Source organism: Drosophila guanche, unplaced genomic scaffold (assembly GCF_900245975.1).
Source record: "Drosophila guanche unplaced genomic scaffold, DGUA_6, whole genome shotgun sequence".
Taxonomy (NCBI): domain Eukaryota; kingdom Metazoa; phylum Arthropoda; class Insecta; order Diptera; family Drosophilidae; genus Drosophila; species Drosophila guanche.
In genome coordinates, this window is record NW_022995753.1 from 744,866 (window position 1) to 768,412 (window position 23,547).

At 46.9% G+C, this 23,547-nt stretch overlaps 5 protein-coding genes across 13 annotated transcripts in view; 1 reads left to right on the forward strand and 4 right to left on the reverse strand.

Annotated features, from left to right (window-relative positions):
* Positions 1–279: 279 nt before the first annotated feature.
* Positions 280–2,849, reverse strand: LOC117588424 (probable cytochrome P450 318a1). Its single transcript, XM_034279704.1, has 7 exons — positions 2,524–2,849; positions 2,269–2,460; positions 2,016–2,216; positions 1,598–1,667; positions 1,222–1,531; positions 656–1,163; positions 280–580 (listed from the first exon to the last, which is right to left on the reverse strand). The coding sequence occupies exons 1-7, from the start codon at positions 2,687–2,689 to the stop codon at positions 396–398; spliced, it is 1,632 nt and encodes a 543-aa protein (XP_034135595.1). The 5' UTR covers positions 2,690–2,849; the 3' UTR covers positions 280–395.
* Positions 2,850–3,273: 424 nt separating this feature from the next.
* LOC117588430 (loricrin-like) lies at positions 3,274–7,312 on the reverse strand. 2 transcript variants are annotated; one of them, XM_034279710.1, is made up of 2 exons: positions 7,234–7,312; positions 3,274–4,679 (listed from the first exon to the last, which is right to left on the reverse strand). In XM_034279710.1, exons 1-2 carry the CDS (start codon positions 7,301–7,303, stop codon positions 4,195–4,197), a joined length of 555 nt encoding a protein of 184 aa, XP_034135601.1. In that variant the 5' UTR covers positions 7,304–7,312; the 3' UTR covers positions 3,274–4,194. The 2 variants fall into 2 exon arrangements, with proteins under 2 accessions (XP_034135601.1, XP_034135603.1); XM_034279712.1 differs by lacking the exon at positions 7,234–7,312 and adding an exon at positions 5,026–5,192.
* Positions 5,364–17,862, reverse strand: LOC117588422 (pneumococcal serine-rich repeat protein). 5 transcript variants are annotated; one of them, XM_034279700.1, is made up of 7 exons: positions 17,525–17,862; positions 15,951–16,278; positions 14,888–15,591; positions 12,572–14,788; positions 10,331–10,504; positions 9,007–9,295; positions 7,347–7,973 (listed from the first exon to the last, which is right to left on the reverse strand). In XM_034279700.1, exons 2-7 carry the CDS (start codon positions 16,258–16,260, stop codon positions 7,372–7,374), a joined length of 4,296 nt encoding a protein of 1,431 aa, XP_034135591.1. In that variant the 5' UTR covers positions 16,261–16,278; positions 17,525–17,862; the 3' UTR covers positions 7,347–7,371. The 5 variants fall into 5 exon arrangements, with proteins under 5 accessions (XP_034135592.1, XP_034135591.1, XP_034135593.1 ...); XM_034279702.1 differs by having other exon boundaries at positions 12,572–14,760; positions 15,382–15,591; positions 17,525–17,860; XM_034279701.1 differs by lacking the exon at positions 7,347–7,973 and adding an exon at positions 5,364–5,509 and having other exon boundaries at positions 12,572–15,591; positions 17,525–17,859.
* A 52-nt stretch (positions 17,863–17,914) lies between these two features.
* LOC117588427 lies at positions 17,915–18,933 on the forward strand. Its single transcript, XM_034279707.1, has 2 exons — positions 17,915–18,030; positions 18,094–18,933. The coding sequence occupies exons 1-2, from the start codon at positions 17,999–18,001 to the stop codon at positions 18,779–18,781; spliced, it is 720 nt and encodes a 239-aa protein (XP_034135598.1). The 5' UTR covers positions 17,915–17,998; the 3' UTR covers positions 18,782–18,933.
* Positions 18,934–19,373: 440 nt separating this feature from the next.
* The window catches only part of LOC117588421 (tyrosine-protein phosphatase 10D), a 45,408-nt gene continuing 41,234 nt past the window's right edge, over positions 19,374–23,547 (reverse strand). For 2 of the 4 annotated variants that reach the window (XM_034279697.1, XM_034279698.1), the window contains 3 exons: positions 23,235–23,493; positions 22,898–23,026; positions 19,374–21,061 (listed from right to left, as the gene is read on the reverse strand). In XM_034279697.1, coding sequence (XP_034135588.1) covers positions 21,030–21,061; positions 22,898–23,026; positions 23,235–23,493 — 420 coding nt within the window. In that variant the 3' untranslated portion in view covers positions 19,374–21,029. Of the gene's footprint in view, positions 21,062–22,210; positions 22,592–22,897; positions 23,027–23,234; positions 23,494–23,547 lie in introns of those variants that run through there. The other 2 variants (XM_034279695.1, XM_034279696.1) reach the window with 1 other exon arrangement.

The following is a 23,547-nucleotide window of genomic DNA, read 5'->3' on the forward strand; positions in this document are numbered from 1 at the left end:
CTACACGTTATTTACATTGGTTTTTTGGACAAGAGTGTGACGCATGGAACGCCTTTAAGAATACTGGAAATACGAAAATAGTCAAAACTACTAAGTTAATTATTAAAAAATGCAAGGTGTGTGAGGACAACAAGGTCGTCCGTAGGAACCCACCTCAAAAATAGCAACCGAGTTTCACCACGATTCGAAAAAGCGAAAATTAAACAAAAAATGTGAGCTGTAATATCTGACATGACTAAGATAGATAGATGGAACCAATTGACTTGCAAAAGGTAATGCTTCAGAGAGTATAAAAGTGAGCTTAATTTTATTTAGCCAAAGGCATACACAATTGATAAATATAGAAAAAAAACCATGCTTCTAAGATATTATATAATGAAGAATCCTGTGGTGTTTTAGGTTGCTTCCTCGGGCTGCTGGTGCGGCTGGATGGCCAGGGAGATGTCATCGACGTTGTTGAACTTCAGGGAGATGTTCTCCACGAACTGCAGCTGCTCCAACTGGAATTCGCTGCTGAAGTCAAAGGCCACGATCAGTTTCACAAGGAAGACCTTCATGATGAACAGCCCATACCGTCGACCTGTGTGTGGCAATAAGGAACAAAAGCTGAAGTAAAAAACGACTCCGTTCCGTCTCCTAGGAGGTCTTCACTTGCCAATGCAGGAGCGCAGTCCCTTGGAGAATGGCAGAAAGCTGTAGGAGTGTCGCCTCTGCTGGCCATTGATCTTGGGCACCGATGATCGAGAGATGTCCTCGCCCTCCGGCGACTGATCGTCCTGGTCGAGAAAGCGTTGCGGATCGAACTGCTTGGCATTGTCGCCCCACCAGGCCTCGTCGCGCTGCATATTGAAGGTGTCCAGCACGATAATGCTGTTCTGGGGCACGACAGCCTCGCGCCCCGGCAGCTGGAAGTCGCGGCTGACATGCCGCAGGTTCATCGGAACAGTGGCCAGCAGGCGCAGGGCTTCGCTGACAAAGGCATCCAGGTAGCGCAGCTGCTGCAGCTGCTCCAGCCCGACATGGGTGGCATCCGGACGGGAGCCCTGGCCCTGGTCCGGGAAGACGCTGGCAATCTCCGCACGCAGCCGCTGCTGGCAGTCGCCCTTGTGGGTGGCCAGGCAGAGCAGAGCCAGCATGATGCTGTTCGATACCGTCTCAAAGGACTGCAACGATTCCGAAAGGGATTAGTGGTTCTGCCTGCTGTCATTGGAGGCTACCTACCACGAGGACCATGGACTGGGCCTCGTCCTCGATCTCCTGCAACGTGAGCTCTCCGTTGGCGGCCAACTGGAAGATCTGCTCGATGAAAATGCGCCGCTGCCAGGCGCCTGAATCCTCGCCAGCCTCCTCGCTGATGGCTGCCCGTAGCTGCCAGTTTCGATGCTTGCTCTCCACAATCCCGGCCACAAACTCCACCAGCAGCTGATTGCACTTCTCCGCCTCCGCGTACAACTCGGGCGCCAGCAAACGGTGCAGCAGATCGATTTGCAGCCACGGCTTCACCACTCTAATGGCTGAGATCTCCAGCAGGCTGTGTGTGGATCGAAAGTCAAACAGGCTGCTGCCGCAAATCCTCTACCGCTCTACCGCTACTCACCGCTTGTAGCTGGAGGCGATGTGAGCGTCATCCGTTTGTGTGAAATTCGTTGGTGTTCCCATAACAGTCACTGAAACGAGGGAACGAGGATATCAGACAGGAGTGTTACACTCTTTTTATTTGCTGGCTATCATGGCTATTAGGCCATGAGGAAATTATACTCTCTCTCTGCCTCTTTAATGGTTACCAAAAACCAACCACCATCAATTAACGTTCATAATTTATAGAAATAAATAAACACACTCATATGTATGGGCGAGTATGTGTCTAGTTGGTGCGCGTTTTGGACTACGTGAGTTGCATGGAAACGAGGGAAACGTGTCGCACCGCGAAGGGCAGCAAAGGAAAACATTGCGAGGTCTGTTCCGCAATGCGGTTTCAATGTTGTGGGAGAGAGATTTTGTTGGGGTTTACTCACAGCAGGATACCTCGAGAACGGCGCGACTGAGCATATCCTCGGCATCGGTGAACTTCACGGCCCGTCCATGGAGATGCGGCTGGGTGGCGAACTGCTCGACCATCTGATTGCCCACGGCATTGAACACATCAAAGAAGCTGGCCACAATGTTGTGGCTAAAGGCCGGATTGAGCTGCTTGCGTCGTAGCTTCCACTTTTGGCCTGCAATCGAGCATTAGGACTGGAATCGACTTCACCTAGGACTACTACTCACCGCGCGCATGCAGCAGCCCGCGTTTGGCAAAGAATCCCTCCTGCATGAAGGTCTTGTCCAGGCACTCTGGGGCATTCAGTATGCTCTCCATGCCGGCGGGATCATCAATGTAGACCAGCACCCGGGTACCAATCAAGATGGCCAGCGGTCTCTGGAAGTACTTCCGCATTTGTGTCACCCGCTCCAGTATGCCTGTCGTTGGCAGAGCGGAAAAATTACTCTCGATGCCGATTGGAAATGACTGGAAGACTCAACTGTTTGGATGCAGATTGATGCAGAGCAGGAACCACAGGATCGGCTGCTGGACCACGCCCCGCCAACCGTTCAGCTGCCAGATGAGGCGCCAGCATTTGCGCTGCTGCCAGCCAAGCAGCAGTGCCAGCGCCGTGCCACACACCCACAAAGCCACATACAGGTGCATCGTTTTGTGTCTGGTCTCGTCTGGTCCGGCCTAATGCGGTGCTTTGTAGGCAGCTACCGTGCTGGTCGCGTCACTCGTTTGCCCAATTTACAATTTCCTTCCCACAATTCAATTCCGTTCGTAGAGCAGTGGGCAAAGGCAAAGGCAACCGCTCGGTTGGGCCAGCAGCAAACAACTGACAAGCTATGACGAAAAGCTATTATAATGTATTTATTTATTATTATTTGGCAGCTGGAGAGAGTGAGCTCATGTACATTACGATTGACAAAACGATCAGCTGAGCTGAACCGCAGTACTTGGAAACCATTTTTGACTTTTTGCAACATGCAGCACTTTCGGATGAGGAAGATAAATTGCTAAATGCTTGATCAACTTTTGGCAGACGGTGCCACGATCAGACTTTTATACTACTAGCAGTCGTACTTGGAGAAATTAGGAAAGAACCCTTGTTTAGAAGCTTAACATAGCTATGGGCGCGCCTCTATTAAAACATAAAGCATACTTTTCTGGCGAGTTCGGCTGCAGTGCTAAGAGATTCCCTCGTAGAGTCCTACAACAGTTGAGTGAGTTTGTTTTTTTGTTGCTTGAATGTATTTGTATATATTTATATTTATTTACGGAATACAATTGTAAAAAATATGGTATGTAAGCGCTAAATGTTTAATAATAATTATGAGGCAAATGTTTACATTTTTCCTTTACTTTTCTTCCGGGCTTCGTATCGGGAAATTGGAAGTGTGTATCGGGTATACGGAAATTAGATTGTGGCTGGGCTGGGGCTCATGAATCTTAGATATTGTTCATGGGGATCTTATCTGATCTGATCTGATCTGGATTTACATATGTGTATGCGCATGTTGCATGTAAGACCCCAAAGCGGGATTCAGTTGTTTATGTTGCTGTTGTTGGTGGAACAACCTGTCGTTGTTTTACAATGTTTTCTTCTTGTTTAATTTTATGTTCGGCAAAATATCCAAGTATATATTTTTGTTTGCTTTTTGTTTTGTTTCTTGGCATTTCTTCTTCCTCTTGTATATTTACTATAAAAATACCGTAAATGGAATACAAATACAAATACAATGTGGAACAACACTCGAAATGGTTGTTGGTTCCTTCACTAAAGTGCCATCGATGCATGTACAATAATCATTATTAATTCAAAGAAAAAAAAAAAAAACACATGTATATATATATATTTAAAGACACTCACTCACACACGCACGCGCACACACACGCACATGCACACACAGATGGGCACAGGATCCGTTGGGATCTCGCGCTTGACATTCATTCATATCCTGGGGCTTACGACTTACAAATAATATCTATATATATATATATACGTATCTTGCTGTGTGTTTCTTTCTGCTGTATTCTGTTTTATGTATAACTGAAATTAATATTTCACCTAAGCGCACGGTTTTCAGACAGGGGGGTGGGGGATTCTAATGGGATATACAGATAGAGTGGGAGCTCCTCCAGAGAGCAGTGCATAAGTCATCTAATCAGTACAATAGATCCGTCTTCTGTGTGCCCTCGCTATAGACAACTCCACCGCCGGGCGTCGCCGTTGGATGATAATCGTCCTCCTCTCCATCCGCATCGCAATTGCCCTTCTTGCCGCCGGCTCCATTTGTGGTCGCCTGTGCTGCGTCCTCCTCGTCGGCGCAGTTGCCGCCGCCATCCTTGATGAGACCCTCGCCGAGGCCCACAATGCTGCCGTTGCCATTGAACAGCGTAGTCGTTGCCTTGCCGCCACCGCCACCGCCACCGCCGCTGCTTCCTCCTCCACCTCCACCACATGCTGGACTGCAGCCGTTGCTGCTGTTGTTGCTGTTGCTGCCACTGCTGTTGTTGCTGACGCCGCCCCCACTGCTGTTGCTGCTGCTGCTGCTGCTGTCGGGCGGCGCGTATCTGGTCACACCCAGCTGGAAGAGGCTGTCCATCGGTGAGGCCTTCATGGGCGTATAAAAACCCAGAGCCGTGGAGCCTGCAAATTGAATTCAAGATTAGTCAAGATCTAGAAAAGTTTACCAAAAAGTTGCAGGACTTTTTATTATTGTATTTTTTTATGGTTTGGGTTAGTACGGTAATCAAAAAGTGGCACCAAAAAATAATATATAGTAAGTATTTATATAAAAAGAGGAGTTTTTGAGGGTATTTGTGTGCGTGGATGTATGGATGGATGGAGCTGTGGTAATGGTATGCAAATGAATATTGAGGGATAAGATGAGAGATTTCTAATGGATCGATAAATGATAATGACAATGGATGTTGTGCCAAAGGTGTGTGCTGTGTGTGTGTGTGTGTGTGTGGTCTAATCTGGGGTTAGTTACCTTGGGAAGTAATATGAATTGGCGATTAGTTTGGATTCGATTAGTTTTTAGGCTTCGTTGCCATCTGGACAGAGAGCAGACAGAGAGCAGTGCATATCTATATATATTTGTTTTTCGTATTTAAACTTTATTTTTTGGCTTGGTTAGAGGTGGTGGTGGTGGTGTGTGTTGCACATTTCATATATATATTTTCTTTGCAGATTTTGGAGTTTATTTTGTTGTTGTTGTTGGTTTGATTATTAATTCATATTTTGCTTTGATCTGGGGTGTGTGGTTTTTCTTTATCATCGCTCCAATTGATCGCTGTTTTGCCACTCATTCTTTTGGGGTTTTGTTTTCTATTTTGATTTATTTTTTTAGACGATTTCTTGTTTAGATTAATTGTTGCGTTCACACACGCATTTGATAATACATACATATATGTAGATACTATTTCAACGAACTTTTGCTTTTGCTTATGTATGATGTTACAGTTAAATAATATCTGCAAAAGAAATTAGTATGAACAAACAAAATAGAAAACTAGAAAGTACACAGATACGAGGAGGAAGCTCCAATATGAACGGGAAACAACGCAACCCAACTAAAAAATATAAAAACAAACGCACAAACCAAGACAAACAACAAACAACAACAACAACAAATATTTGTACGTATTTATGCATTGGGAAATGAAAAGCGTGTATGCTGTGTGTGTGTGTGTGTGTCTGGAAAACACTTGTGGAAACAGAAAGAGACACAGAGAGTGTGAAATGTGAGAGCGAGCGGGAGCGGGAGAGCGAGTGAGGCACGTACATATGTATGTAGCTAGAGGGAGATGGGGGTTCTGGCACTGGTTGCTTCTAGTGGAGGGGGGTAATCAGGTGGCAGGCAATTGCAATCCAATATGGTAACACATACAGCTCCCCCCTCCCCTACACACACAAAATGTAATCGAATGCCGCAAAATACATAATTGGCAGCAACAAACAAGAGTACACACTGACACACACGTCTGAAATTACAAAAAATACATTTTACATTTACATTTGGCAGTAAATCCGTTTCAGCAGTCAACGATAGTTAGTCAGCTGGTGGGAGTTTCATGCATAACAAGAGATTCCTAATCAACTTTCATATTCTTATGCATTCTGCTTACATACAACGAGAAGGGACGTGTGAGACGCTTCTTACGCGTCACAACTTTTATACCCGGCACTCAGTACTACATCTGCACCTTAGCGGTTATTTGTCAAATTTTACATGTTTTCTTCATCTGTCATCTACATCCTTTAGCTCGCCACCCTCCCCTAGAGCATGAATAAACTATATAAGGAGGTCTCGCAATTGCAGTTGGATATCATTAAAGACTAGAATATATTGTTATTGGACTGAGAATTTTGTTATTGAATTCTTAGGCGCGTGCAAAGTGCAACACTTTTGGAAGATCCGTGAGCAAGAGCAAACTCACGTGGATTGTATCATAAATTGAACGAGTGCAGAATTACTCGTTAACATTTATCATCGCTGGATGATTCAACAATATACTTAAGTGGCATGTATCTAGTATTGTCGCTTGCCTTCAAACAAGTCACGCAGTCCGTCCGTTTAGTTTTGTTTGGAACAAGGCTACATATAATAACTACAGTAGAAGTTCGAGCTATGTCTATCATTATGGTTTACATTATGTAGCCTCTATATCATTTGGGATGCGGGTAATGTTAGTACATATACAGTTATAGGGATATTCAAGGCCAAGAAATCCATTCCGCTGTCCAATTTTCAGTGTGATTTTCCTCTTTTGATCAGCTTTTCCAGTGCATTCTTGCAGCAGTATCTGTGTGCATCTTCCACGCATTTCACATCGTATCATATGTACATGTGGATCCTCCATCGAGTGTTTTTGGTTTGGGTTCGAGTATAGTGTGTGTGTATTTGTGTGTGTTTTGTTGTATTTTGTTTTCCTGTTTCCGCATTGAGTTATGGTAGTGAATCGGGTTTCTATTTATCACAAACAACCAATTAAGGGAAGGTGGTGATGGGAAGGCCAAGCGCACTCTCGCGTTATTAAGCGGTTTCAAGGATTTCGGGAGCGGATCACCAAATAGCCACCACACATTTCAACGGGGGGAGGGGTGTTTTTGTTTTTTTGTTGGATCTTTAGCCTAGTTTTAATAGGTTTATTTTATACATATACATATATGAGTAAAGCTTTTGTGCAATGCCTACGTTTCTCTGGCACTTTGCAGTCAAACGGAGTTTGGAGAGTCTTTGAAGGCTTTTGGAGGCTTGCAGGCATGTGGAGCGTTTATTTATGTAACTTTTTTTTGTTTTGGTTCTGATTTCTGTTGATTCGCATTTCGGTTTTTAGACATAGTAGAGCGTGGTGCCCGGTATGCGTGCCTGGAGCAGGGCTGTGCTGGCATTGGGTAAGGCTAGCGATGACGGCAGACTCGGCCGACGACGCGACTGCTGGTGCTGATGCTGCTGGCTGGCATCGCTGCTGCACTGGCTGCTTCCGCTCCTGCTACTGCTCCTGATCATTTTTTTATTTGTGGTGCTTGTGGTTCGGTTTCTGCTATCGGGTATTTCATATTTACTCTGCTGTTGCTGATCCTGATGATAGTTTCCCATTGAGAAGGAGGCCGCCTTTCTGGGCTTCACTTTAACGGGCGGCGGTGACTGTGCCGGCCTCGACTCATTCTGCAGGAAGCAGGCATACTGCGGCTTCAGCAGAACCGATGGCCGTGCTCTACGCTGTTGGCAGTGGAGCTGCTGGTGCTTGATTTCGACATTTGATGGTAGTGCTTCTGTTGCTGTTATTTTTGGTTCCTGTTGCTGTTGCTGCTGCAGCTGCAGCTGCTCTGGTTCCTGCTGCTCCAACTGCTGTTGCTCCAACTGTTGCGCCTCCTCCTGTTGCTCTTGCTGCTGCTGTTGCAAGATAATACCCCTCCCTAAACTTGGGTAATCTGCAAAATATGCGTGAGGCGAAATTGAATGCCCTTGCCTTTTTTGCGAGTTCATTTTTGAGTTTTGTTTTTTTTTTTGTTTTCTTAGCTTTTGGGTTTTTAGGGTTTTTGGTGGCAGAGAGACAGAGAGATAAAGAGAGACTGAGAGCTGTGCTGTTGGTCTATGGAGAGGCTGAGAGAGTGACAGAGAAAAGTTGAGAAATAGCTTTGGGGGTTTTAGGGACTTGGCAGGAGGACTGGGCAGGTGCTGGCAACTGCTTGAGCTTGCAGCTAGAACTTTATCCAAAACGGGTATAAAGGTGGATCCTTCAACCCACCTGATGAGCCTCGTTAATTTGCGAAATTGTGTGCCAAGGACACGGAGCTTTGGCCAGCAGCCCTTGCCCATTGTCCTAATGGCATTTGCCCTACTGCCACACAATGGTGGGACTGAGACGGAGACGGAGACAGAGTCAGATATCGTGGGTGGGTCGTTGCGTGTGGCATTATCTGGAAATTGCACAAAACAGAGATCATTTCTGGTTTCTGGTTGAGGGTTTTGGGTTGTTCTTCTGTGTCCCTCGCTGCTACAAAACAAACAAACAGAAAAGGGATAAACTCAAAGGATATTGTACATATATTTATGTATGTTGATTGATTGATGCAGACACAGTTGTGTACGATAATGATGATTGATGTTTGATTGATGGCTTATTAAGAAAGAGTCAAATCAAGAGCACAGCTTAAAAAAAAATAAACAAAATCAAGGATTACAGGGACAAAACAGAGACAGATAGATAGATAGAGGCGCAGGCAAAGGCAAGGCAAGGCAAAAAGAGAGAGAGAGAGAGAGAGGCAAACATAGAGTACAAAAAACAAAGAGAGAGAGAGAGAGAATGCGTGTGATAGAGAGCCATTCCATTCCATTACATTTCTGTTGCATGCCACACACACACATACGCACATACACATACACATACACATACATAGATGTACTTGTTTCGGATCGTAGATATCCAATATCCAATATTCAATCCGTTCCGATATTACTTACCCAACGGTAAATTCCCCAGCATATTGCCCCCTCCACCGCTGCCACCAGATCTGTTGTTGCCCACCGTCGATGCGGGCAGCTCAATGATCTCGTCCACAGTAACATGATGATGCTGCTGTTGCACCTGTTGCTGATGCTGTAGCAGCTGCATCTGTTCGGCCAGCAGCAGCTGGTGATGCTTGCTGACATGGGAAAAGGGATCGGCATAGGGCGGATCATCGATGACCATCGATGCCTCTGACGGGTACTCGAAGGTGGAAGTCAACGTGTCGTTAAACTGCACGCGAAACTGTACACACAAAAAGAGGAAACAAAATATTAGTCACAACAGATTCAGATACAACAAAGAAGAGCCCCCCACAAGGAAGAGGATCAGCTATTCCTGTCTTTTAAGCAGACTTTAGTCGAAGCAACGAAATTACTCATCTACTTATAGGTTATAGCCTCTTATCGATACCCAATTAGTGAGTCACGGGGCGACCAGCAATGACATTACGTTCCCTCCTTATCAGTGCCACAGCAACAAAAAAAAAACTGTTTCAGATTTCCTACATGGATTTCAATGTACTAATAATGTACATACAAAGGTGCCCGCCGCCTCAAACCCACCGATCATATCAGTCACATTTGATGAAACGCACCCGACCACTCGTACAATGTACATTATTGAAGGAGAAAAATGAAATGGAAACCAAATCCCAAAACTAATGCAGTTTGATTAATGGCAGATAACCGATAAGGAGCACAGTGGAGACAGAGAGAGAGAGAGAGAGAGAGAGAGAGAGAGAGGGTCGGCCAAGAGCATGGCCACTGCTGCCACTGGGCAGGGCCATAGCATAAGTTCCCGTTTCTCATAGACCGGTCTGGATCTGGTCTTATCGTCTTACCGAAATCGTGGTGGAATTTCATTTTTTGTTTCCCATTTTCTCACTCGATCGAAAACAAATACCGCATTTGTATAGCGCACCCCCACCACAACACTCTTTGAATGTGCATATATGGAAAATAATCTTATCTTATCCCACATTCAGGGGACGCACACACACAATAATAAATAATTGTAACAAAAATAGGAAACTGAATTGGAAAATAAAGAATCCAATGGTATCTTTTGGTCGTAGCCTTCTGATACCGCCAATTGAGTCATGGATCGATCTCTGTTGCTGCTTCTATGGGGTTCACTCCGCTTTGAACCTGTTTCTCATGCATGGATGGGGTGGGTTGGGGTGTGGTGGGAGTCCCCTGCTGTTTCCTATTTCCCATCTGATCCTGGGGCTCTGATTCACTCTCTTAATGTGTATTTTCTATCACCCACTCTACTCACCGATGACTCTTTGGGTTTCTGGCGTATGCTGGACTTGCCATCGATCACAATGTTGGCATTCTCGAACTCCACGTCGCACGGCGAGGGCGGGCACAGGGAGTAATCGTCATAGTCCGTATCCGTGGAGGTCTCCACCGATAGATCGCCCAGCAACACGAAGCCGGGCTCATTTGGCTATAGAGGCGGTGGGTGGCGGGTGGTGGTGGAAAACAAGAGAAAGAAAGAAAACAAAAATAAAGATATGAAAATGAGTTCAAAAAGTGAAATTCATGGAAAGCTTGATCATCATCATCATTATGGTACCGAAGTACTGTGACTCATGCCCTGCGGAATGGATGGCTGGATGGGATGATACCTTAATGGCTTTGGCCTTCCCGTTCCTGTTTCTCCCTCCCTGGGTCCCGTCCCTGTCCCCGTTTTATTTCCATTCCATTCCCGTTTGCCCCATTTCTGACAGTGGCCGGAGACCGACCGCTTCGATCCATATGCCAGGCCCCGAAAAAAAACCAAAAATACAAAAAAAGAAAAGATAAAAGCAATTCCGAAAGCAGATAAAAAGAGACAAAAAAACTCCAAAGCATAATAAAATGCAGTGCAGCCCGAAGAGGAAGAAAAGCAAAAGCCAAAGAGAGCAAGCGCAAAAGCAGCGGCATACAGAATCTGGCATCAAAAAAGAATTCGACAAAAATCGAGTTCATTTCCAGAGAGACGGAAGACAAGACACTGCAGAGAGCAGGGCAGTGGCAGAGGCAGAGGCAGAGTCAGAAGCAGAGCGAGAGAGCGAACGGCACACGGCATTAAACGGGTTTGCCAACAACAGCAACCGGTGGATATTTTGGGTGTGCGGGAGGGGCGAGCTGGTCGGAAGAAGAACTCAATTCAAGCTGAAGCTGAAAGCCGCAGTCAAGCCGCTGAGAGAGCAATCTCAACATGGCTGCAAAAGAAACAGCTGTGCGGTTGCTTCTCAGCAGATCTCAAGTATCAAACATTGCATGCCCGGCCCTGTCACGGCATTTAAAGAGCCACCTCCAGAAAACTAAAGCTGTACATATGTACTTTTATGCATATGTACATAATATACATAACATACATAAGCATAATCTTTGTTTCCATGGGACAGCAGCAGGAAGCAAAGAACAAAACGGAGAAATATCTTTTTGTGGCATATAAAAACTGGTTATTTCCCTTCCCCCCCAACCACACAGACTTTGAGACGTTTTTTCTTTTTTCTCAATGTAATCAAAAACTGCAGGCAAAAGAATGGAATAAAATGGAATATGCAGAGAGAGGCAAGAGCCAGGGACGAAGAAGAGACAAAACTTGCATTTTGCTTTAGACAAAGAAATAAGTCTGGGAACACACAAGCACACACACACACACACACACGCAGATTTATGTACATACATATCCATCGATCGGAGAATGAGAGATTCAAGGCAAATTCTAATTGACTCTTGGCAGAAGATCAATGAAAGAGTGCAAGAGGGGATGATGCATGAGCACACACCAATGGTTTGCCTGGGAACCAGAAAAAACATTTGCGCCGTCGCACATCTGCTGCCACTTCTGGTGCCGTTTCAGCTGCTGGGAAAGAGTATTCAATCTCCGATGTACAATACACTGAAAAGCTTTTGTTGTTGTTCTGGCTCTGCCTTGTTGAACTTTCGAAATGCGCATGATCGCTAGCTCTGTGCTTGTGTGTGCTTCTGCTTTGCTCTCTTTCCCTTCTACCCGTTTGCGCGACGCTCTTCTACGACTGTCTCTCCCTCTGTGTCTGTTTTTCTGTTTCTGCTCGTCTGTGTATGTTTGTTTATATGGCATGGCTGCCGTATGACACAAAAAAAAAAACAACAAAAACAACAGCAAAAAAAAAGAGAAACAAATGGAAAAATAAAACCATAACAACAAAGATATTGGGGACAGCCAACAAATTATTATCAAGAAAATAATAATTCACAAAGTAATTAAGTATGAATAATCCGCAAGGGCGCCACATTCCATGCACACGAACCCACACATCCACACATATCTAGTCTGATAAGACTATACTTTCCGAGGGAATGAGAGGACGCTACTTCCAATTAAAAGCGAAAGGCAATGAAGATCCCCACTGTTGCCCTCACTTCCATGTATTTCCTGGACTTCCAAGGTAAACCGCAAGAGAGCACGGGACTCCCACTCCCACTAGTGCAGAATTTGGCATTGGAATGCATGCACACACACACACGTACACACACTCACCTTTGGCAATTCCCGTTTACGCCTGTAGATCACAACATCGCTTTCAATGTAGTCGGGCACTTCTTTGGTGCTCTTGGAGAAATTGAACACCATCGAGGTGTTCTCTGTGGAATGGCTGGAAGTGGCCGACGTTCCTGCCGCATGATGACCAGAATTGCTACCGGCTGCATGGCCATGACGCAGCTTCCGTAGTGTCCACAAGGGCGAGGCTGAGGCCGCGTCCGTTTCGCTGCCATCCCGTATCGAATTTATCACCGTATCCAGACTAGTTATGGGCGAACCCGCACCGGAGCTGCCATCGTTGGCCAGTGCCGAGGACTTTTTCATTTCATTAATGCGATTCTTTTCGATCTCGCGACTGGTTAGCTGCTGTGTCGTACCGCTGCTATTGAAGAGCGGCCGTATCACACCAATCTGTTTGGTTGTTGTTGTTGTAGACGTTATCCCGGATGATCCAGATCCAGATCCCGATCCTGATCCCGTTTCGATGTTGTTCAGCTGTTTTCTTGCGATATTACTTCCACTGGGAACATGCGCGCTCTCGATCGTGGCAACGAATGATCGCTGGGCGCCTCCTGCCGCTGTCGCCGCCGCCGCCGCAGCCGTCGTCGTCGTTGCTGTGCTTGTGGGGGGCTTAGGCTTATCGCCTGCCGCGCCCATATTATCGCCATCGTGCCCATTGTTGTCGCTGTCGTTGCGGTTGTTGTCGTTGGCGATGTTGTCGTCATCCCCATCGTTGCCAACATCGTGCCTGCCATTATTCTCATTCTCATTCTCGTATTCGCTGTTCGCTTCGTTGTTTGTCGTCGCTGACGCTGACGCCGCTACTGCCACTGACACTGGCACTGCCACTGCTACCGTTCCCGATGCCGTCGCCGCTCTGGCCTCGCTGACTAAGCTCTCATTCACAGCCGACGCGGCTGGCGTTGCCTCACCATCAGCGTCCTGCAGATTGATGCGTCCCATCAAGTGGCTCAGCGCGGTAACGGGCGAGTCTACGACGCTGGCCAGCTGCCGCGGAATGATATCGGGATGGGGATGGGGTGTGCTGCTGCTGCTGTCAGAGATCAAGGCCGAGCGTGTCGCCTGCTTGGGGGTGGACGCAGCAAAGCCCACACTCTGGCCGGGCTCACGCCGCAACAGGGATGGCGGTGTGCTGCCTACGCTGGGTGCCGGAGATCGCTGCTCCTTGAGGATCGACTTGTAGTTTGCCACCTTGCTGGCCACACCGCCCACTCCGTTGGAGCGGTGGGTGGAGCGTGGCCGACGATTGGCACTCGCCTCGAACATCTTCAGCGTCTGCTTGACCAGATCCGGTGGCGGGCGCTCCGTGTCGTCGATGATGGAGGTCAGACGCTTGGGCGGCGCCGTATCCGTCCCACTGTGCAGTCGCTCGCGGGCATTGTGGATCTTGTCCTCGATGGTGACGCAGGTGGGCGACGCAGCGCCCGGGGAGAGAGCCTGTGGTGCAGTGGGCATGGCCATGCTTGTCGCCTGGTAGCTGGCTCTCTGCGTATTCCATGGCGACTTCTCGCAGAGCAGCGCCTCCACGGAGCGGGCACGCTTCATTACCTCGTTGCCGCGTTTGAAGTGGCGTGAGCGGTTCACTCCTCCTCCTCCTCCTCCATTGCTGGGCTTTGTGGAATCTTCGGTGCTTAGCGCGGACAGGGTGGGGGTTGTTCCATTGGTGCCCAGACTAACGGGACGCTGGACCGGCGCCTGGGCGCCCTTGATGTAGCCACCGCCAAGCATCGTCGGCTTGGCACCCAGTATCGGCGGCGGTGTGGATTTGGCCCGGGTCGAGACCACCTCGAGACCGGCATTGGCATTCATTTCCTCCTCATCGTCGTCCCGATCGAGCAAAGTGTTGAGGCTGGTGGAGCGCTGCAGGCGCTGCTTCTGGTTCTGCTGGTGGGACTCGCGCAGCGCCAGGCTAAGGTAGCGGCAGCGCAGCTTCGACACGATCCCAGGCCCATAGCTCAGATCCTCGCCGGTGTCCACCAGCTCGGGCAGGGCCACACCGGGGGCGGCCTCTGTGTCGCCGCTGTGGCTGCTGTTGCTGCTGCTCTTCGCGATGTGACGGTGTTGGCCATTTTGTTTTGTCTTTTTCATTTCTTGCATGGCGACCATTGTCGTTTTTACCGTTGATTTGGTGGGCGACAATTGTTGCTGTTGCTGTTGTTGTTGTTCTTGCTGTTGTTTTATAAACTTATTGCCCTGCAATTTATCGGAAATGAGCTTTGTCTTCGAACCGTTTTTATTATCAACAAGAAGCAACGGTGTTGCTGGTGCTGCTGTTGCTATTGCTGCGGCTACCTGCAGTTCTTTCTCTTTCGCGGTGGAGCTCGTCTGATTGGGAGCCCCTTCTGAAACGGTCTGTCCAAGTTTCGTTTGCAAGTGATTTGCTGACGACGACGATGTTGGCGCTGCTGCCAGTGCGCCGACGCCGCTGCCGCTGCTGGCGTCGATTGCTGTTAATGCTCCAGTTGCCGCTGCTGCCGCTGTGCCAGTTTCAACTTCACCACCGCCGCGAGAGCGGTAACTCACCATGGAGTCAATCTGCTCTCCCGGTTCGCGTTCGCTCTCTCGCTCGCGCTCTCTGAGATCCAAATTTAGAATTTCTGGCTCCCTGCTGCCGCTGAAGCTGCTTCTACTGCTTGTTGCTGTTGATGGACTTCTTGTGTTAAATAAACTTGATCGCTGCTTTGGTATTGGTATTGGTATTGGTATTTGTGGATTTCCAGTGGCCGTTGGCCCAAACGTTGTTTCAGCTGAAATTGAAAAGGCCAACGCTGACGCTGAGTCTTTGCCTTGGTGGAGCTGCTGCTGCTGTTGCTGTTGCTGTTGGGTATGATGACCTCCAATTAAAGATTTCTCAGACTTTTCCTCTGTTGGTGTAGTCTTAGGCGCTGCTTGCATTTGTAAGTGTGCTGTTGCCGTCGCTGGCTGGCTTACATTTCTTTTGGCCAGCGGCTTCTGTTGTGGTTGACTAGTGATCGTCGCCTCAGTCGCAGTCGGTTCTGCAAAGAAGAGGATCGAGGATCGAACTTAAAATATGAAAAACAATTTTGGATTCTGCCGCTGCCAGACAACAACACCACACCAGCCTCCCTAGTGATCTGGCAGCCCTTTGGGTAGCACAGACACTTTTATATCGATACACAACACAGAGCTGCTGACTCAGGCGCAATCGATAGCTGCGCGGCTGATTCGAATTCCATTGGTAATGGAGTTACTGATATGGTTTCAGATACAAACAGCTGGCAATTATTTTTTATTGTTTTACCCACGAAAACAGAAAACAGAAAATATTTTTCAATCTAAATCAATACACAGCTTTGTAGAGATTGTGTAACCCGAGAGCCAGACGATCACTCACCTGCACTGGCGCCTACTCCTCCGCCTACTGATCCCCCCGATGCACTCGACTCCCCCAAGGCCACATCCACATCGGACGTAGCTGTGGGCGAGGCTGCTGCCTGGGTGCGGGCCACATTCGTCTTGCGGCGCTGTATGAGGTCCTTCTTCCACTGCGGCATGTCCGGCAGGAAGCCCGACGTGGGGGAATATGCGCCCGACATCTCAGCTGTGGCAGCACCCATTCCAGATCCAGATCCAGGTGCCGATCCAGATCCTGTTCCAGCCTCTGCCACTAAATGCAATGAGGGCCGCTTCGGTTGGGACTCCATTCTCTGGTGACCTTATCGCTGCAAATGGCATTATGTGCATTAGTGCATGATATGACGTCTCGCTTCTGCTGCTGCTTGCTGCTAAGACTTGACCCGGCCGCGCACCCACCAAAACTAAAACTGGAACTGCGACGGACTGTCCGTCGAGCTGGAGCTGCGCTACACTGCCCAAAGCGGAGCATAGGCCTCCCTCCCATCAATCATTGCAAGACATAGACAGAGTGACAGAAACTGAGGGCATCTCTCGCACACTCAAGTGAGCTTCGTGGTGGCTTCGTGTGTGTTGTAGGGCATCCAAAGTTCGACCTACCAGTCGATTCTCTTTTTAGTTTTCTTAATTGGATTAACCGTTATTTTCTGCATTAACACAAAACAAACGAACACAACACACAAAACACAAAAAAGAGGCAAGAATGTAGGAGAAAAGAAGCAAAGGCGCGAGACAAGAAACCCCAATATTTCCGCTGCTACAAAAAACTGCCACAAGGCAGAAGAGGCGAGAAAATGGAAAACTCTTTTTTGCCCAACGCCCCCCCTCCCACCATACTATAACCAGCCAATTGTTACGGCTAAGATGGCTGGCTGGCTGGTTGGAATTATTTTCTTCGGCTTTTGCATACCACTGATAAAAACTGATTATTTTTTAATTTCCCATATCACTGGAATTGCTATCTGGTCTCTAGTCAGCCTGTGTGTTTGTGTATAACTGTGCATTGTGGCTGCGTTCATGTGTGTGTGCGTGCGCGCGCGCGCTGAGCCAAAAGGGGTGCTGTGGTGCTGATACTGCTACCACAGCTGCAGCGGGAGTGCGATAGAGAGAGAGTGAGAGAGGAGAGGGAGAAAGGGGCTGGAAATTGCAGACGAAGCATTAAATAAATAACTGACGACGCGCTATCGATTTTTTCAGCACAAAATTCATGAGCTGCAAGAATGCAATTATACACACAAACACACACACACGGATACATGCAGATGCAGGCTTTGCAAAAAAAAAAAATTAGAAATATAAAAAAATAGAGAGAGCGCCCAACTCTGACATACAAAACTCTGGAAGCGGAACAAGAAATAGCACTTGACAACACACAAAAAAAAACTATTTGGCGGAGGGGCCCTAGGCCACAACACGGCCATGGGGAAGCCGGGTGCTATTTACACACATAAACAGTTATTGTTGATGGCAGCGGCAGCAGCAGCAGCAGTACCAGTGAGCAGCAGTGGCGGCAGCGGCAGCTCATGAATGAAATTTACAGCAAATAGTTCCTACATTTGCCTCCTCCTCCTCGCACCACTCTTTTCCTGTGGTTGAACGATGCTGTTTTGCTGGTGGGGCTGCGGCGGTGCGATGGTGGTTGGTTTTTCTAGCCCGTGTATGTGTACATGCGTGTATGTATGCACATAACTATCAATAAGGTCGGTTAAATGAACTGCTATTTTGTGTGAAATGCGCACTTTCTTCGTACCCCGCACTGCACTGCACTAGTGGTCGGACTGTCACTGTATGTGTGTCTGACTGCACTTGTCTCTCCTTCTGTTTTCTCATCAAAAATGCATGTTTTTCCAGCCGAGCCAGCAAAAAATTGCATTAAGCCGCGTTCAAGACCAATACACAAATAAAAACCTATCGTGCTATCGTACAATCGCAGCGAAGCGATATGCACAGGGCTGCCAGCGTGCTGAAACGTGGCAACGCTAGCCCCAGCTGATTGAAATATTGCTGTGAATAAACAAAAGAGGGGACATGAGCATAAACTGGATAAAGATTACCGAACGGTAAATAGAAACCAAACTCAGGTGTTCGTCCTCTCTTTATACTGTCACTGTCCACCCAATCAGGGCCCGGGAGGGCATCAAAATCATCAATGCCCTGCCCTACGACACCTTCAACACGGTTCTCTGGTACACCCATCGCCAGATGAGCCCCGGCACAGCGGCTGCAGCCGCAACGAGCACCGTGGGCACCAGTGTCACCACCACAGAGCGGACCGACAGCAGTGCCGAAGACACACCCACCAGCAGCAATGAGCCGGAGTACACGCTGGAGGAACTGGAGCGGCTGGTGGGTGTACCGCGTGCCGACTTTTTGCTGCTCATCAAAACATTCTCCTACATCCTGCGACGCATCTCCACGTTCATCATTAAACCGAGTCTACTGCAGCGCGAGCTGCGCGACAAGCTGCAGCTGGAAGACGAGGCCAAGATCGATGCCATTCTGCGGCTGTGGGTGCGCGAGACAACGCCGATAATGGAGAATCTGGCTAGCCCGCGCTACGAGTCGAACGTGGTCGAGGATGTGGCGTGGAAACTGCAAGTAGAGGTCTCCTCGCACTGCCAGCAACGCGACAGAACGCCAATAGGCGTGCTGCAGTTACGAACAGCAGCGGGGGAGGACATTAGCTCGGAGATGACACATCCGGAACTGTTGCAGCTGTACAATCAGTTCGAGCAGATTCAAGCCGAACTCGACGCCACGCTGGCCATGTCGGAAACGGTTCCGGCTGCATCAGCCAGTGGCGGCCAGTAGGAGATCGAGATTTATTTTTTATATATTTGACTAAGGCTAGGCTCCTTTTTATCTTCCTATTTATTAATATTGCCTTAGACACTCCATTAATGCTGTTGGACCCCTGTAAATCCTAGATAGAAATCTACAATAAATCAACCCACAATGCCAAACGTTTTAGCAGATAAATAGAAACAAGATTTTACACATTTTACAGTACACTTTAATGGTTTGTGGCCGCATGCGATTTTTTCCTTTGCTCTCTCTGTTTTGTTCATTTGTTTGGGGATCTTTGCACGACTTTTCCTTCGATCATCATACATATGTGTATATGGAAATAATCCTACTGATAAACATTACAAATTATTACAATGATATATATTTTATATATGTCTATATTGTATGTATGTATGTATGTATTATGTATATGCATATGTATGTATTTATGTATATGGTATGTATACATATTAGTTGTTTATTCGGATATTCATGCATTATACAGACTTTTCATTATTTTATGCATATGTATGTATTTATGTTGTATGTAGGGATAGGGGCTGGGTGGGGGGTTGGGTGCTCCTCCTTTCGTTGTTTCTTCTGTATACTTCTCCCGGCACTAATCTAAAAGCAAAACTATTATTGAGTTCTATTGCACCGCTTCTCTTTGTCTGTCTCACAGTTTAACGTTTAAACATTTTAACTAACTTTTCGTTTATGTTTATTTAGTTGAACAAATAAATCAAGTACGAAAAATGTATGCAAATTATTTGGACTACAATCTCTATTAGTTTACGCTTTTCGTTTCGTTATTTTGTTTGTTTATAATTTGTTCTTTGCTATTTCGGTTTGGGGTTATATTTTTCCTCAGGCTTTGGCACCGGCTATCGTAGTAAGAGCCCTCTCTACATGGGTGGGGCAATAGTTGTCTACCCTCGTCTATACTCTACAGTTGTTTCGTGGGTTTCTGGTTGGCAAGTGATTATCGCCTTACAAAAATGCGTTGGTCATTCGTTATTTGTTGTGGTGCATCCGTAACCAAATCGGTTTCTGATTTCCTTCAACATCGGTGTTTTCAATTACGTTTATTGTTGTGGTAATGTGTGTCTTGATCCATCCTATGGTTGGTTATGTGCGCGCCAAAAATTCCAAATGAGCATAAAAAATAATCATCTGTTGTTGCATTTTGCTGCTGTTTTCTTTTTAAATCAAATGTAATTTTAAAACAAGACAAAATCTACAAGTAGCACATGGTACATACAAATAAGAAATTAACATAAACTCTCGCACTTACAAATGGTTTAAAAAATTGTACAAAAAAAGAAACAAACAATCAAAAAAAAAGCCATACATACATATTTAATATGTTGCGGAGGAAATAAAATATTAAAAAAAAATAAACTATACACTTGCAGGGTTGCATCGAGATATCCAAGCAAACATTTGATAATTTTAAAAACTATTTAACTCAATTAATTATTGCATTTTTAGTGTGTATTTGTTTTTAACGTTTGTTTGTTGTTGATTTTTTTTTTGTGCGGCCTATAGTTTGGGCTTTCAGTTTCGTTTAGTTTCTAGTATTAGGCATATTGTTTATCCAGTATCTGCTATATAGGTCTTTATATCGTATTTTGTATTTAATATATAATTAATCAAAAAAAAAGAAAAACGTAAAACACTTAGCGCTTTGCTCGTCACAGTACATACAATTAATTATCATATATCGACTAACATTAGGGTGTACAAAAAAAATTGGAAGATACATGCATATAGAGTGTGTATATGTATGTGTATACAAATATCAAATTGTGGCTAGCGTAAAAATACAATCTTCTCTATCCAACTCGTGCTCCCTCCTCTTGGTGGCTTGTTGAAGCAGCAATTACAGTTACAATTACAATTACATATATTAGACATAGATTTTAGTATATATGTATATAAAATGTATAAATTGATGCGTGTTTGGCGAGATTGCTGCATTCCCATTTCGATAGATCCACTTGTCGCAGACCGGTGTAAAGTAGTGTACTCTATATATAGTTATATATAAGTGTATATTGTATATCCAAGTATTAATATCAAGCGTTGATCATCCATTCCAACTGTCATCTTCCATCTTCCATCTTCCAGCTACTGCTCCTGCGTCTCTTAAGTAATTAATAATGTACGATAGTTTTGCCACATGATGGTTGGGTTAGGTTGGGTTTTGCGTTTGGGTTGGGTTGAGTTCGTCTCCTCTTCTGCTTAGGCTGCTCTGCTCCATCCACTCGTTCTACATGCCCGACTCGGCAATGCCCTCGTCATCTGTAAGATATGCCAACATTTTCCATGAGCAACATTCATTTGGTATAAAAACTTCTTAAGCACGTAGCAGGCATGCATGTTAGAACATAAAATATACAAGAATATAAGCAAAAATACACATAAATCACATGCAACAAAAAAATCAAATCAAATGTCAGGCAGGCACGGAAAAACATACGAGTAATAATATAGATAGTTGTCAATAGCTGCCATTCTACAAACCCATGAATGGATTGGCATAGATAATGCCGCCGCCTGCCTCTGCGCCACCACCAGCGTTGATGTTAATGTTGCCGCCACCATTGCCCCCCATGGCTGTGCCAGCGCCAGCGCCGGCGCCAGCAGCACCAGCCAATATGCCATGATGCAGCCCGGTCTTGCAGTGCTTCGTTGTGGCATAGTTTGAGTCAGCGTCGCCCATCAGTGTGGCAATGTCATCGTCGTCCCCGTTGCGTGTATTGCAGCTGCTGCCCAGCAACTGGTCGTAGCAGCTGACATCGGTGCTGATCACATCCACCTCGATGTCATCGTCATCCTTCTCCAGACTATTCCGATTGCTGCCACCCAGGGAGGAGTGTAGGGCGTGGGAGTCCTCGTAGCTGCCACCGCCGCTGTCATCGTTGGCATTATTCGATTTGGCATCGATGTGCGTCTCGAACTCATCGTGCATGTACAGCTCAACGTCCTCTTCGTCGTGATCCTCATGCACATTGAGCTCCTCTTCCTCCTCATCATCCTCCTCGTCGTCGTCGTCGTCGTCGTCGTCGTCGTCGTCATCATCCTCATCCTCCTCCTCCTCCTCATCGAGCTGCAGCTGCGGCACCAGTTCACCCTCTTCGCCCACCTCCACGCCCAACTCCACCTCGAGCAGGGAACGACGTCGCACAAAGACCTCATCATCCTGTGGATGCTGTGGATGCTGCTGAGGTATGATCATGACATCCTCTTCGGCGAAACTGAGACGAACATTGGCGCGACTGGCGCGATTGCTGCCATTGCCGCCGCCATTGGAGATATGCTCATGGCTGAGACTGTTCTTAATATCACAGGACGATGAGCTGAATGTAATCAGCTGTGATTTGCGTCTATGCTGGAGCGTATTGTAGCCATTCCCATGACCATGCTGCATCCCACCCATCGATGGCTGCGGCTGATGCTTGGAATCGATGATATCGAGATTACTCTTGCTGTCCTTGCAGATCATCGAGCTGGGCTTGTTGTCAACCAGAACGATAACGACAGAGTTGTTATTATCGCTCTGATTGACAACCGAATGTCATCTGTCCGGTCCATCCGTTAGATTGTTGCCAGCCCCGCCGCCAAAGGAGCTCATCGATGTGGTTGTGGGCAGATTGAGGCTCTTGTGGCCAATGAAGCTGCTGGTAAGTGGCTGCTGATCGTCATGCAGAATTGCCGCATTCTCATCATCGATCTCCTCCGCCTCGGCCTGCTGCAGTTCATGATGCGACAGATGACCCTCAATGGTGGCCACCACATCACCGTTCTCGTCCAGCTGCACCACTTGTTGTCCTTTTGTTTTCATTTTGTATAGCCGCAGCAGCAGCAATGGGCAATGAATGGGAAGAGAGTTTTGTTAAGTTAGTCATTTAGTTAGCCCATCACCAAGAGGTAGGTCTGGTCGGCAGGATATTCAAATCTAAACTAAAAGAATACAAAATGAAAACACAAGTTTCAGGCTCCATCGATCCCACATCATGTCCCTGTTTTCTTGTTCGGTGTTAGTCATTTTTGTGTGCGCGCGCGAGCGAGAACTGTTTGAAGCGTAGGTGGAGGGGGAAGGAAGTACTTAAATGAAAAGACTGATCCGTCACATACCTTCGTAGCCCTCGTTGTCGTGCATCTCACGCGCAGGACCCACAATATTCTCCTTGCCCTCAAGCACCGCCAACAGGCACTGATGTATGCAAATGTATTGCTGCTCCGTTTGCACCATCCAAACGCGCTCTATGGGTTGAGACAATCAATTAGACAATACAGATTGGTAGAGTATTGGCTGGGCAGAGGCCCCCAAAGTTAGCTGGCAGCCAGCAGAAAGCGTCTCCGACATCAGATTGTAAATCTGTTATCAGTAACAAATCAGTTTTCATACGGAAACGCTTCCTTTCAGCTCTGGGAGTTGCACTACTAAACAAAAAAAAAAAAACGAACGCACCCTTTCGCATGGCATAGACAATGCCAAAGATATCCACATAGTCGGAGGTATTGATCTGCTGCAATATGCGATCGAGTGTGATGAAGGTGCCGGATCTACCGACGCCAGCGCTGCAGTGCACCACAATTGGACGCTGCTCGGCACCGATGCGATCACGGAAGGCGCGCACAAAACGCACCAGCGTCTGTGGTGGATTTGGCACACCAAAGTCTGGCCAAGTGGTAAAGTGGAAGTGCCTCAAAATGCGCTGCTCGCTGCCCTGTAAACAAAACCAAAAATATATTTAGAGCTGCTCCCGCAGATAAGATCAAAT